General features: G+C 55.4%; 1 protein-coding gene across 2 annotated transcripts in view; it reads right to left on the bottom strand.

Moving 5' to 3' along the window:
* Window positions 1-11,537, bottom strand: part of CRHR2 (corticotropin releasing hormone receptor 2) — a 48,147-nt gene extending 36,610 nt beyond the window's left edge. Inside the window, exons 1-2 of one of the 2 annotated variants that reach the window (XM_023639460.2) lie at window positions 11,250-11,537; window positions 1,854-1,947 (exon numbers count right to left, since the gene is read on the bottom strand). In XM_023639460.2, the coding sequence (XP_023495228.1) occupies window positions 1,854-1,947; window positions 11,250-11,336 (181 nt within the window). In that variant the 5' untranslated portion in view covers window positions 11,337-11,537. The remainder of the gene's footprint in view (window positions 1-1,853; window positions 1,948-11,249) is intronic. The other variant, XM_070264766.1, reaches the window with a different exon arrangement.
* Between the last annotated feature and the right edge of the window lie 2,369 nt (window positions 11,538-13,906).

The following is a 13,906-nucleotide window of genomic DNA, read 5'->3' on the forward strand; positions in this document are numbered from 1 at the left end:
ACATGGGGAACATTTAATGACTGTGAATTCTAAGAGGAGAAAGCAGGTTACAAAACTGTGAACAGGGGATCATCCCAGTTTTGAGGAAATGAAAAAAAAAAAAGAGAAAAAACATGAGGCTCTATGGATCGATAAACTCCTAGGGGATATAAACATTGTAAAAATTCCTGGGTTATGGGATAATGAGCACTTCTTGTCTTCTTTCACTTTTAAAAATATTTTTTCCAAATTATATGTGTATAACTTGTATCCTGTTTGTCAATAGATGATTGATATTACAAGGCAAGCAGGGGAGGCTGGACTCAGAGGAGGGGAGCATGGAGTACCATGAACCAGGGATCATGGGGAGGCAAGGGTCTGTGCCACACTCTGGAGGGGAGGGAGGGCGGGGAGAAGTGGCGGGCCTGCTGGTGAACCAGCGCTGCCTCTGAGAGCAAAGAGCTCCGGTGAGGGGGAAGTTGGGGCCTTCCTGAAATAGGGGGCTTCCATTTCCTGCCTGATGGCTGCTTGACATGACCCATGCTGGGGTCTCCATGGTCTCTTGTTCAACCTTCATAGTAAACCCTTAAGGTCAAATTAGCCCCGTTCCTAACAGATGAGGAAACTGAGGCTCAGATGCTATTATTGGCTGAATTGTATCCCTCAAAATCCATATGTTGAAGTCCTAGCCCCCAATATCTCAGAATGTGGCCTTACTTGGAGATAGATAATTAAGTTAAAATGAGGTCATTAGGGGGGCCCTAATCCAATGTGACCGGGGTCCTTTAAGAAGAGGAGATTAGGACAAAGACGCAGACGGAGGGAAGACCACGAGAAGACACAGGGAGAAGACGGCCATCCACGAGCCAAGCGGAGAGGCCTCAGAAGGCCTTGATCTTAGACTCTAGCCTCCAGAATTGTGCGAAAATACATTTCTCTTGTTGAAGCCACCAAGTCTGTGGTACTTTCCTGCAGCCCTAACAAACGAACACAGCTGGGCCAGGCGACTCGTCCAGGTCACACTGCTGCTCGATGAAGGAGGTAGGCTTCAGCCCCGGGTCTGTCTGACCCCAGCACCTGAGCTCTTGAGCATGCCACTGTAAGGAGGGCAGGCAACAGGGCTTTCCTCTTCGATGCCCGACTCAGGCTGTGTTCTGTGCTGGGTCCCAGTGCTGACCAGCACCCTCCTCTCCTTGAGCCCCGGCAGCAGCTCCAGGTCCCAGGGCACACCCACCCCCAGCCCTCCTCCTTCCCTGCTGCTTCTATGGATGCAGACCTGAGAAGGCCAGAACACTGGGTGGGGCCCTGGGGACGCCTCTCAGGAGCCCAGAGCCCGTGAGAGCCCGGGGCTGCTCTGAGCTCTGCAGTGGCTGACCCCGACTCTGAATCAGTCACCAGAAAACCCTGAGAGGTCAGAACTCAGGGGCTGGGCTGCTGCTTCACAGGTCCTTAACCAGGAGGTGACACTTGTAGCTACGGCAACCTGAGAAAGTGGCTGGTCTTGCTCAAGTTTGAAAGCAGAGGGGCACCCTCTCCTCAGGCTCTTAAGTGTCAGCCCAGCTGTGCTCCTCTGTGTGCAGAAGCAGGGAGCAGGGAGCAGGGAGCTGGAGGAGGACTCCCAGCCAAGCCCTTCATCACCAGTGAAGAGCCTGAGCCCCACCTGGGGAAGGGGCCTGCCGGAGACAGAGACAAGAGCTGGGACCAGAAGCCAGAGACTGTATCCGTCCTTAAGGCCCATGTTGTTCTCTCTCCCTGGCCTGCCCCCCCCCCCAGAGCTTGGGCTGGCCCAGGAGAGCTGCTTCCTCCTCCCAGGCCCTGGGCCCACCCTCATCTCCTGAGGTCTGCCACAGGGCGGTGGCAGGGGGCTTGCATACCTGAGGCATTGGCGAGGGTCGTGACCACATGGCAGTACTGCTCCAGCAGTGTCCACAGGGGCTGCTCTCTGGGCGCCTGGCTCAGTCCAGCTGCCTAGGGGATAGGAGGGATGAGGGTCAGAGGTTAGGCCCTGGCTAGCCATTGGCAGCATATGTCTGTGCCCCCTGCCCTGTTCTGTCACTCATCCCTTACTCCTCTTCACTCTAGTGTACAGAGTGGGAAACTGAGGAGGGAAATGCCCAAGGCCACACAGCAGAACAGCAGCCTGGCCAGGCTGGAACTCTTAGAAGCAGCTTGACCTCCAAGGCAGGAATCTGCTCTGTCCATCCCTCGGCCCCGAAAGGTCTCCAACTCAGGATGGGATGTGTCCCTATGATGGCGCCTGTGTCCTGCAAAGCTGGTGGGGGTCCACTAGCAGTTTATTCCCCCAATAAATATTTTTAAGACACCCACTGTGTGTCAGGTCCTGGCTGGGGGCCCCAGTGAATGTACTCAGATGGTGTCAGGCCAGGTAAGGAGCCCCAGATTTAGAAGGTGCAGAAGGCAGTGGGGGAGAGCAGATGATTGAACTTTGTTTCCCTGTCACACAGGTAAACAGGAGGTTACAACAAACGTGTTAGGTTAACACATGGGAGAGATTCCTAGCCTGGACTTGGGAAAACAGGGAAGGCTTCCTGGAAGAGGTGACACTTTGGAGGCAGCCAGAAGGATGAGTAGGGGAAAAAGAAGGGACCACTGTGCCAGTGTGGGCACTCATCAGGGAACAGACATGGTTGTTGCAGCAATGGCAATCCCACCCAAAACACAAAAAACACCCGGGATCCTATCTCCTGAAAAATCATGAGAGTAGGTGCTGGGCATGGAGGGATAAAGCAGATGTGGTTATCTCGGCTCTTGAGGAAACCATCTTCTGGTGGGAAAGATGGATGAGTGACCAACTTGTTACAACATATACAATTTGCTGAGGACGAATAGGGTAGCATCACGGAGGAGGTCATACTGATGTGGGCTTTGAAGGATGAATAGGGGTTTACTCAGTGGATACGAGTGGTGCCACAAATGGTATTTTAGGTAGGTAGTATAGCACATGCAAAGGCAGAGGCTGGAAAATGCATGGTGTGAGACTGAATGAGAGCAATGCACTCTACAATTCTAACCCTGTCCCCATTCCTCCCAAGACCACTGTTTTTCCTATTCTGTGGCCAGTGTGTGTGCATGAGTGCGTGCACTTGTTCACTAGTGCACGTATATGCAAGATGACTTTCATCTCCTCTCAACCTTGACATTCCTGATTCTAGAATTCCAAAAGGCACCGGCCTACCAGTGGACAGCCCCTCCCCTTTCCCTGCCTGTCAGACATTCCCTCCCTGGCAGCTGGGTCAATGTTTGCCCCAGGATGTCCCCAGGGCCAGAGCCTGAGAGCCCTCGAACATCACATTCCCCACATCGGGCTCAGTCCATTTCCTGTGCTGAGGCTGGAGGCCGCATGCTCAGCCGCGCCACACAGGCCTGCACCTTCTAATTAATGACTGCACCAGGTCGGAGCGGCGACGCTGGCTCCTGCACCCTGGAGAGTCTAGGGCAGCATGGACACCACTTACAGGCACTCACGCACCTGGAGTCTGCCAGCTCTTGCCCACAGTGTAGGGTACAGGAGGAGGTGCTGGGAAGCAGGGGGTGTGTTGTGTGTGAGTGAGGTGTATGTGTAGGGTGTGGATTATGTGTGTGGTTGTGTGTGTGAGTGGTACATGTACAGGATGTACAGTGTGTGTGTCTGTGTGTAGTGTCTGTGTGTGGGCGCTGTAAGGGGCTTCCTGAGCTGTCAGCGGGAGCTTTGGCCTCCTGGCTTGTAGGACAGACGCTGGGGGCCCCGGTCTTGTTGTTCACATATCCTGGGGCTGCCAGGAGCTCCTTGGCATCAGCTTCTTGGGCATCAGGAAGGCCTTGCTGGCCCAGGGAGCCACCTGCCAGGGGTGAGGTGGGCTGGGGAGGGAAGGAGATGTTCTGGGTCCTGGGATCTTCCAAGAAGAATTCTGAGACCCACCCAGCTGGGTGTGGGGAGACGGTGGGCCCTGGGCCTGGCTCCTTACCCCCTTACCAGTCCCCCTTCCTCTTGTTCAAGAAGCAGCTACTCACCCCCTCCCTGGGGGACCGAGTTCCCAGTGAGTTGCCAGCCTCTGGAGGTCACGGCAGAGGCAATGGTTAGCCCAGAGGCATGCGGTGTTGATGGTGGACCCTCAGGCCGACTTGACTCTGCATCTTTGATGCAAGCTCCTTCTCTCGACGTCCCCACTGCCGTACTCTGACCCCGTCACTCAGGTGTTTCATGTGCAACCTTGCAGGGGTGGGCTCTGAACATTTGGCTTAGAACTCAAGGGGTGGGGCCAGGGCACCCTATCCCAGGACTCAGGCATTGCTGGGCTGTCCTTGCATCAGACACTGTGGTTCAGGCTGTGGCTGAGTCTCCTTGCTGAGCCAAGTGCTGAGGCCCAGGGTGCTGTGCTCAGCATCGATGCGTGCTGTTAGGGCCTGGGCAAAATGGGCAAGCAGAGCAGGAGCAGTTTTGGAGTAACTCCCAGATCTGGGCTCCATCTCCTGTAACTTCTCTGCTGGTCCAATAAGCCGGCACAGCCAAAGATGCTCATTCTCTTCAAGGGGCTGGCTGGGTGGACTGACTCAGTTCAAACCCACAATATACCCTGGAGGTGCCCAGTGTGGGCAGAGCCGCTGCTGGTGGTGGGGGTGTGTGGGCAGGGAGGAGGAAGAAGAAGCCGCTGCCCTCAGAAAGCACATGACGGGCCAGGGAGAGCAGACACAGCCACGCGTAACTACACCCCAACACCTGGGTGACGAGATCTCAAAGTGGGGACACTGCAAACATCCCTGTGTTAGGGCTCTGGGGATGCTGCTTCTTAACTCTGTGGCCTTGGCTAAGTTACTTAACTTCTCTGAGCCTTTGTCTCCTCATCTTTAAAGTGGGGATAATCCAAACCCCATACTGGTAAACAAATTACTGTATGGCAGGTAGAAGGCAAGAGTTAAATGGTGGTTCTTGTCAAGGACTTTCGGAGGGGTCCAGTTAGAGAGCTCAGAGATGGGGGCTTCAAGCCCCATTGTGGGAGTCCCAAGGTCCAGCTCAAACTCTTTTCCACCAGAAAAGCTTCCTAGAAACCCCGTGTTTCTCCTTCCCCGACTCTCCAGCCAGCGCAGGTTCCCCTCGGCCCTCAGCATCCGTCCTGTGGACGCTGAGCCCCTGAAGACGCAGCCGGTGCCCCCTCACCAGGCTCGCTGCTCAGCAGATGCTGGGGGAGGAAACTGAATCCTCCCCAGAGGACTGGGCACTGGAGCTGAGTCCAAGAGGACAGGAAGGTGTGGTCCAAGGCAGAGCGAAGGGTGAGAAGAGCAGGAAGGGTCCCGGGGCAGGAGCTGCCAGGCAAAGGCTGGGAGGCAGGCATAACGCCTGCTCAGGGAGCAGCAAGCCTCTGGTTTGGGGGTGCCATTGGGGAGGGAGACAGGTAGGAAGGAGAGGCTTCTTTGATGTGAAGTCGGCACTTTCTGTGTGCTAGACACAGCTCTACATGCTTGACAACAGCTCCTTTAAATCCTCACAGCAGCCCCTGAGGTAGCTGCGAATAACCCCATTTTACAGACGGGGCCACTGAGGCCCAGAGAGGTGAATCACCTCCCAAGGCCACAGAGTGAGTGATGGGGAGAAGCAGGACTGATGGACAGTCTGGTAGATTGTGGCTTGGTCAGATACACACAGGAGAGCTGGTCTGGGGTGAGGGAGTGAAGGCCTGTGGTCCGTGGATGCTGAGAGGACCCCAGCCCCAGACAGGGTGGCTGTGGGGCTCGGGAGAGCCACTCCAGTACGAAGCCACTCTCACCACAGCGGAGGGGGCACCTCTAGGCAGAAAGTGGGTCAGGGGAGGAGTGGAGCAGACCCAGCCAGCCAAGCAGGGTCTTGCACAGGGGAGATGAGAAGTTTGGGTTCTATACCCTCCGAGCCCCCTGGAGACCTCATTATTTTCTCTTCTGAGGGAGACAACTTGGACTTCTCTACTGATCAGCTCTTGGCTGTCCCAGGGACAGACAGCTGCCGTGTGCCCCACCTCTCCCCTGCCCCATGAGACTACAGGCTGCTGGAGCTCAGGGCCCACATACGTCTGGTTCACATCTGTGTCCCCAGTTCCCGCTCCAGAGCCTGGCATGCAGCAGGTGCTCAATAAATGCTTGTTGGCTGACTAGATGGATGGATGAGACCACGGCCCCTTCGGCTAGGTACAGCTGCACCCCAGCCCCCAGTTCTGGGAGCTCAGGTTCTGGGCTTTTCCTCCTTGTCAGATTTCCTTCTCTCTGAATTTTTGGTTTGAGGTCAGCCCAGGTCCTGGTTCCAGCCTCTGTGTACCTGGAATTGGAAGAGGGCAGGGCAGGGAGCCTGGCAGGGGCAGGAGGCAGTGGGGCAGAGCCAACCCGTCAGCTGTTCTTCCTCTGCCCTGGGTTCTATCCAGGCAGAACCTGTGCCCCAGGGGCTAGGCAGGCCCTAAAGGTGCCACCTCCCTGGAGCCAGGAGGTCTGGCCCAGCCTAGTGCTCCCTCCTGGGCTGGTGACAAAGCTTTGTCTAAATTTAGCCCCTGGTCTGGGCCTGGGAGATTTACGGGACCACAGGTCCTGTGGCCAGGCTGCCAGGAACCGGAGGGGAATGGGGTGAGCTCCCTCCCCGCCTCCTCCCTCTGCCCAAGGTCAGAGAAGGACTCATCTGGAGGGAGAGGATTCCTCCCCAGTGTTTCCTTTCATTCACTGGTTTCATTGAGCCCAAGCTAGGGACAGAAGAGGAAGAAACTCAGGCCCTGCTCTGGGGAAGGAGGAGGAGGCAGGGCAGGAGGAGGAGAGGGGACCACGGACAGGGAGGGAGAGGAGAGAAGGAGGGAGAGAAAAGGGAGGATGGGGGAAAGGAAGGGAAGGAGAGGAGGAGGAAGACGAGAGGGGACCATGGAGAGGAGAGAGGGAGGTGGAGAAAGAGGAGGATGGGGTGAAAGGAAAGGAAAGAGAGGAGGAGGAGGAAGGAGGAAGATGAGGAGGAGGCAGAGTCTGGGCCCTCAGCAGACACAGAGGAGGCTGAGGCGGTCTGAGGCGGAGGGTGAGGGATGGGAAGTCATATGAAGGAAGGAGGTAAGGATTTCTGAAGCGTCCGGGCAGGCTTTCTGAAAGGGAGACCTCAGATACTTGGTTCTCACTTATGGGGTGCTGGACCTTGAGTGAGGACCCCAAGAGCCTGCAGCAGCCTCCAGCAGGCTCTCCCATCCCTGAGTCTCTGCTCCACCAGGTCCCTCTTCCTAAAATGCCCCACTTTCCCTTCCAGTCCTAATTCAGCCTCCATCTTTCCTGGAGGTACTTCCAGGCCTCTGCTTATCTTCCATGTGTTCTGTCATCTCTGAAAGCGGGGGGCTTCCTCTCTCCTCTGTCCCTCTCCCCTTACCTGTGCCAAGCCCTGGGCCCCCCCGCCCCCGCCACACACACACAGCCACCTAAGGGAGGGAGAGCAGAGGGGAAGAGGGAGAGAGAGGAGGCGGGGAGCGACTACGTTGACCCAATAAAGGTGGGAGCTGGCCAGCAGGATGCCCTATAACAGGTCACCAGGCCTAAAATTATCTCAATTATCAGCTCACCGAATGTCCAGTTTGCCGAAAAGCCATCCCTTTCTGATTTGTTTTGGCATTTGTCTGTGTCCTAATTAGATTTTTGTTAAGAGAAGGGAATCTGGAGTCAGGCTGTGTGGTTTGAATCCTGGCCCTGCCACTTACCAGCTGAGTAACCTTGGGCACGTGACCTCACCCCAGCTTCTTATCTGTAAAATGGGGTTAAGGATGGTGTTAGCCCGTAAGGTCGCTGTGAAGCTAAAATAGGTAATGTATGTCAGTGGTCAGAGCAGTGCCGGGCACATGGGAGGCCTGCATAGCTGCTAAATAGAATAAACAAAATAAGCTTATTGAATAATCTATCCCTCCCTCTGGTGGATTTGAAACAACATCTTAAAAAATTAGAATTTTGAATAAAGTGACTTTAGACAAACTGGCTGATGAGTCCTAAAAATGGTTAAAATTAGATAAAGGAGAAAATGACAGCAAAGAGGATACAGAATGGTCCTGTAATTCGTAAAGTGCTGTAAATTGGAGATTTACTACTTAATACAAAATTAAGTAGGCCGTGCCCTCAGACAAATTGGTTTTTTAAAAAATACTTAAACAGCAACAAAATGGCAAAAACAGAGAGACTAAATTGGCTGATTAGGTTAGAAAACACTCAGAAAGTAGTTGAATTTTGGGGAAAAGTCATTAGATGAATTAACTTCTGGCAAACAGCCCCTGAGCTGCCCCCTTTGTGGACTTGTATGTGGAGGGCTGTGCATGTTAGGGCGTGTCCAGGCTTCTGGGGTCTGGGCCCCGGGGTGGGGGGACTTCTCTTTTTGCTGAGCCTTCTCAGGACAGATAGCTCCCCCAGAAGCCAGGATTTGGGGCAAGAAGCCACAGAATCACTGTCCTGAGACCCTAAGGGGGAGTATCTTGGTGCCCAAAGGTCCGAGGGGCTGGACCCAGCCAAGAGGGGCTGGTAGACTGCTGGGGTCTTTTCAGAGCGGGGGGCAAGCAGCTCAAAAGGTTAGAATGGAAGGTTTTGGAATCCAGCAGCCATATTCCTCAGCCTCCACTGAACCTCTGTTTCCATCTGTAAATATGTGTTCCGTCTTCCCGATGTTTTAGTAAAGTGCTGAGCACAGTGCTGGGTGCACAGGGCAGCCTGCACAATTACGGCACGCCCCCCACAAAGCAGCTTCCCAAAGGCCTCAGAGTGCGACCTGGGAGCACCAGGGTCAAGGCTTGGCTCCTCTGGGCTCTTGCGGTGTGGGCGGGGCCAGGGTGCAGGGTGGCCGCCCCACTCAGCCACCTGCTGGAACTTTCCCAATTGCAAAGCAGCACAGGCCCTTCCCCTGCGATGTGAGCTCCATGCCCTTGGTATAGAAATCAGATCCCAGTGGGGACCCCCCACACCCCCTGCAGCCACACACCATCTCCTGTCAGGGTTGGGGCTCCGGGGCCTTCCCGCTGCTTGACCTCCTCTCTGCCCTCCTCTAGGACCACCCTGTCGGTGCTCCTGCCATCTTACCCACCTCCCAGCGGATCTCCCCGCAGTCCTTCAGAGGCTGTCATACCCGCGCACATTTTTCTTAGTTCCAGTGGCCCGAGTTTGTAAATACACACTTTACTCTTTGCCATTATTTTCTTCCTGCCCTGGTCTCCTTTTACGCTGTAACTCCACAGAGCGGGTGTTTTCATTCTCGTGTCCTCACCACTGTCCTCCTTAAGTATGGGGTGAATAAATGAGAGGGCTGGAGGCCAGGCCCCTCCTGGGTCCCCTCCCCTCCCCACCACCTGCTCTGGAGCAGGAATCTTGGCATAGTTGGATGAGGACCCAGAAATAAATCCCATTACATGAAGGCCCAGAGCAAGGAAGGCTGCACTTTGGGGCCAGAAAGACCACGGATTAGCTCCTCTCTAGCTGGTTATATGATGTGTCATTAGTTTCTTGTCTCAGACTGGGATCGTGGAGGGAGCTGGGGGTAGGGCCTGCGCTGACTGTAAAGGGGGTGCAGACTGTTGCTGCTGAGGTTCCCGGTTCTGACATCTCCAGAGCCTGGGGTGCCCAACCACACGCCCCCTCCACCTGGCCTGGCTCTGCAGACCCACCAGAAACACTCTCCATCTAACCAGCTTGGGCGGCTGGCATCATGGCCCCCAGAGGGGAGAGCAAGGGGCAACCCGGGCCCTAACACCCAGCTCTCTTGGAAGGCACCCACCCAGGAATGAGTGGGAGGGCGCAAAAAGAATTCGAAGCCCAGGACCTGGGGGATGAGGAGTGGGGGTGGACGTGAACCCCCTCCACAACATCCAGCCATCCCAAATACACCCTGCAGTGTCATTACAAGGACCCGGCAGGTCTAGGGGCCGTCTGCCCATCGGGACACTGACCACACCTCAGTGTGGTGCCCAGCCCTCCCCTCCACCTGACCAAACCCCTGGGAGGGCAGGGCCCTGGTGTGGTCACACCTAATGTCTAGTGTCCGGCACAGACCATGGCTGCATTTACCAAGTGCTTACTCTGTGCCGGCCATGGTGCTAGGAGCTTTCCTTGTATCATCTCAACTGTTCCTCATGACAGCCCTATTCAGGAAGCACCAATTATCACCCCCATCTTGCCAATGAAGAAACTGAGGCTGGGGAAATTTCAGTAACCTGTCCAAAGTTACACATTAAGCAGCAAAGCAGGGAGTTAAAACAGCCCTGTTAGCAAAGCCACTTTGCCACAGTCAGTGGACGCTTGCTACCTATCTGTTGAATGAATATTGAGTGAATGAGTCCTCTGTGTACATATGGGGACATTGAGGCCTGGGAAATGGTCTCCTAGGCTGGTCTGTGGTGGAGCCGGGACAGGATCAAGCCTCCTGACTCCCAACCTGGCTCTGTCCACCTGCATTGGGTGGCCTCCGGGCCCCTCTTTGCCCTCTGAACCCTTTTAATGCCATAGCTCTTCAGGAAAAGTGTGGCCTAGGACAGGTTGCTCTCTCTCTCTGAGCCTCAGTTTCCCCATCTGTAAAACGGGGAAAGGGTTGAAGGGAGATTCCTCCCACATCTATTTCTGGGAATCTCCCCCTGCTATCTTCACCCCCACTTCTTCAGCTCCTTCTTTATAGCTCCTCTCCATCCCTGCCCCCCAGCCCCTGCCAGCAGACCCCAACTCTGCCCAAAGGGCACCCACAGTGTTGAGAAACCCTCCCAGTGCCCCCTCTGTCCCATTGCTCACTTGGTACTGGGGCTGCCTGGTTGGAGGCACCAAGAAGAGGGTGGGGACAGGGTGCAGGAGTTGGGGTCAGCTCTCTGGGGGTCCACTGGGAGAAAGGGCCAGAACAGGGGTGGGATGAGGAAGGGACAAGAGGCTTCTGTAGGGGAAATGAAGGGGGATCCATGGACGCTGGGACGGAAGGGACAGGGCACAGGGAATTTCTAGACCTGAAGAAGGGCATGTCCTGGACACTAGGGCGGCACTCAGAACACTCTGCTGATCCAAGAGGCCTCCCTGTCCCGTCCCAGCAGTGTTAGAGCACCATCTCCCCTCCACCCGCCCCTCATCCAGAGAGCGGCATCCCAGCGTCCACACAGGGATCCCAGCCCCAACCGGCGCCAAGCCCTGAGACCTCCCCCACCCAACTCATAACAGGGCTGAGCGGAAAAACAGCCCAGCAAGTGAGCACGAAGACCCTCTGCCAGCCCCTAGTGATGACAGCACGGAGCCCCAGCTCCCGGCACCCCCACCCTGAGACCCGACCCACTCCCCGCACTTACTTGGAGCAGCGGCGGGAGGAGGCAGAGCAGGCAGAGGAGTGGGTGTGGGGCGTGGAGGAGGCGCGAGGGCCCGGTGGGACCCCCCATGCCCGCAGCGGCTAGGGACGGAAGCGCACCTCCCAGCGCGGCTGTCCCGCCCCGCCCGCCCCTCCCCCGGGCCACAGCCGCATTGGTCCCCTCCCTTCCCACCGGCGCGAGCAGGCCAAGGTAAGGCCCAGGGCACAGGGGGGACTCTCCCCGCCCCCGCCCCCGAGGCGGCGGTGACACCGCCCCACAGCCCGCGCCCTCCAGGTTATTTATAGCGGGTGCTGGGCAGCCGCTTCTGCCCCAGCAGCCAGGGGCCGAACTCGGCCTGCAGCCTGCAGAGAAGGGGTTAATGCCTTTTATCCGCAGCCACCTTTGCCAGGGCTGTAGCCATCCCCCGCGGGGAGACGGGAATTGAGAAAGGGAGCAAGGAGCCTTGCTGTGGCTGTGGCCAGAGCACAGAGTGGGCCTGGTGGGTCTCATCCCGGCCAGGTGTCCCAGCCCTGCAGGGGTATTCTGACTGTCTGGGGAGCCTACACCAGGCGCCAGGCCCACCAGGATACTTGAGAGTTGAATGTGGATGCTGGACTAAATAAGAGTAGTGTATCAGTGTTCAGTTTCCCGATTTTGATAACTGCAGTGTGGGTAGGTAAGGGAACGTCTCTTTTCTTAGGAACCACACATTTTGGGCTAAAGGGGCACTGTGTTTCTACCTTATTTTCAGATGGTTCAGAAATACACACACACATGTGTGTAGATGTAGAGAACAGTAAAACAAATGGGGCAAGAAACAATTGGTAAATCTGGGCAACGGGTATGTGGGTATACTTTGGATCATTCTTCCAACTTTTCTATAAATTTGAAATAAAATGCTTAAAAAAGAAACCCCAAACAATGGCGACAACAAATGCAGCAATGCCAGGGCCCACCTGGAGATTCTGATTACATGGGTTGGCATGGGGCCCAGGCACTGATGTGTTTCCGTAAATTGCCCAGGGATCCTAATGTCAGGCAGGGCTGAGCAGTGATGCTCTCGGGTGGGGACAGGTGCAACCTGGGGCTGGATCAGGGCTCAGGAGGTGAGGCCCGAGCTGGGGGAGCCTCAGGAGCTCTTCCCCCAGATGAGCCTACAAGCTTAAGCCGCAGTTCCAGCGTCTGGGATCTGAGGGGAAAGCATTTGAGGAATGCGATTAGTGAGGCACTGAGCTTTTCCTGGAGGGTGCAGACAAGGTGGGTACCCACCTTGGGGAACTCAGCCCGAGTTCAAGAAACAGACACTGTGTTCACACTGGTCTTCCTGCTGGGGACACTTTTCTGTTCCCCAGGTCCTCGTCCCCTCCACCCCCTTCCTCCAAGCAGCTTTTCCTGATTGCTCCCACATATCCCCTCCTGCCCACCACCCGTGTGAACTGTTCTTAACTGACCCTTGGATGAGGCTGGGGTCCAACCAGCTAGGTGGGGGAGGCACACCTGAGGGCAGAGTCCGGCTCTCTCCCTCCTCTTTTTATTTTCCCCCCTCCCTTCTCTGTTGCACAGAGCCTAGCCCCAGTGATGCAAGGGAATCTTTATGGGAAAAGCTGAGGAAGAGTTGACCAGATCTCCTCATTCATTTGAAGGTGACAGGAGGGGACCCCATCCCAAGTGCTGAGACAGGATATGGCTTTACTGGACCTAGTTAGATGGGCTTGATCATGTTATGGCCCAAGGGAGGTCATCTGCCCGCCACAAGACATGCCAATAGTCAAGAGGCAGGGAGGGAGGAGAGAAAGGACTTATTACAGCTTGCTAGTAAGAGGGAAGATGGCTGACTAATGTCTGAAAGAACCATCTGAAGGGGGACACAGAATCTTGAAGCAGTTTTATAGGCCAGAGAGTTATAGGGAAGGAATAGGGTTAGGAATGTTGAACCCCCTGGTGTTGCAGACTGCGAGTTGGCACATCAGATCTTTCCGTTGTAAGGGATATCAGCATAGAATCTCTGTCCAGAGGCCATCACATTCCTAGAGAACTCAAAAGAACAATGTTATCATCTTATCGCAGCTGGGAGGGTCCATAAAATCTACAGGGCCTGCACATGAACAGGAGACAGACCCTTACTTCTCTAGGCAAATCAAAGCAAAGATTCAAAGGGTCTGGTGAGTCAGGGTTAGTGCATCAGAACTCATTCAAAGTTACAATATGGTCTCTTTTCTACAATATGGCTTTTCTCATGTCAACCTTGTGTTGAGCTGGTATCCATCAGAGAGGCTCCCAGCAGGAGAGGACTACTCAGCAGGACTTTGATGGATGAGTAGGTTCAGAAAGAGAGTTGATGGGTCAGCATGAGGTCCCACAGTTCTCTTCAGCACGAGTTCCTGGAGCATCTCCAGAGAGCCAACCTCATAGCCTGTGGGGAGTGTGCCAGCTGAGGGAAGCAATGTGGAGCCCATGAAATCTGGGCACAAGTAACTGTGATGAGAGGTGAGAGGGAGTACAAGTGCTGGGGCAGCTCAGGTCAGTGAGGGAGGGGCCCTCAGGGGGGAAAATGCTGCAGGAGCACCTTGAAGGACTTAAGGTGAAGAAGGGGAGACCTTTTACTCCGGATGGAGGAGTTAGGGTGGGAGGGCGCAAGAGCTGGGCTAGGGCAGGCTGGC

The sequence above is a fragment of the Equus caballus genome, chromosome 4, assembly GCF_041296265.1.
Source record: "Equus caballus isolate H_3958 breed thoroughbred chromosome 4, TB-T2T, whole genome shotgun sequence".
Lineage (NCBI taxonomy): Eukaryota > Metazoa > Chordata > Mammalia > Perissodactyla > Equidae > Equus > Equus caballus.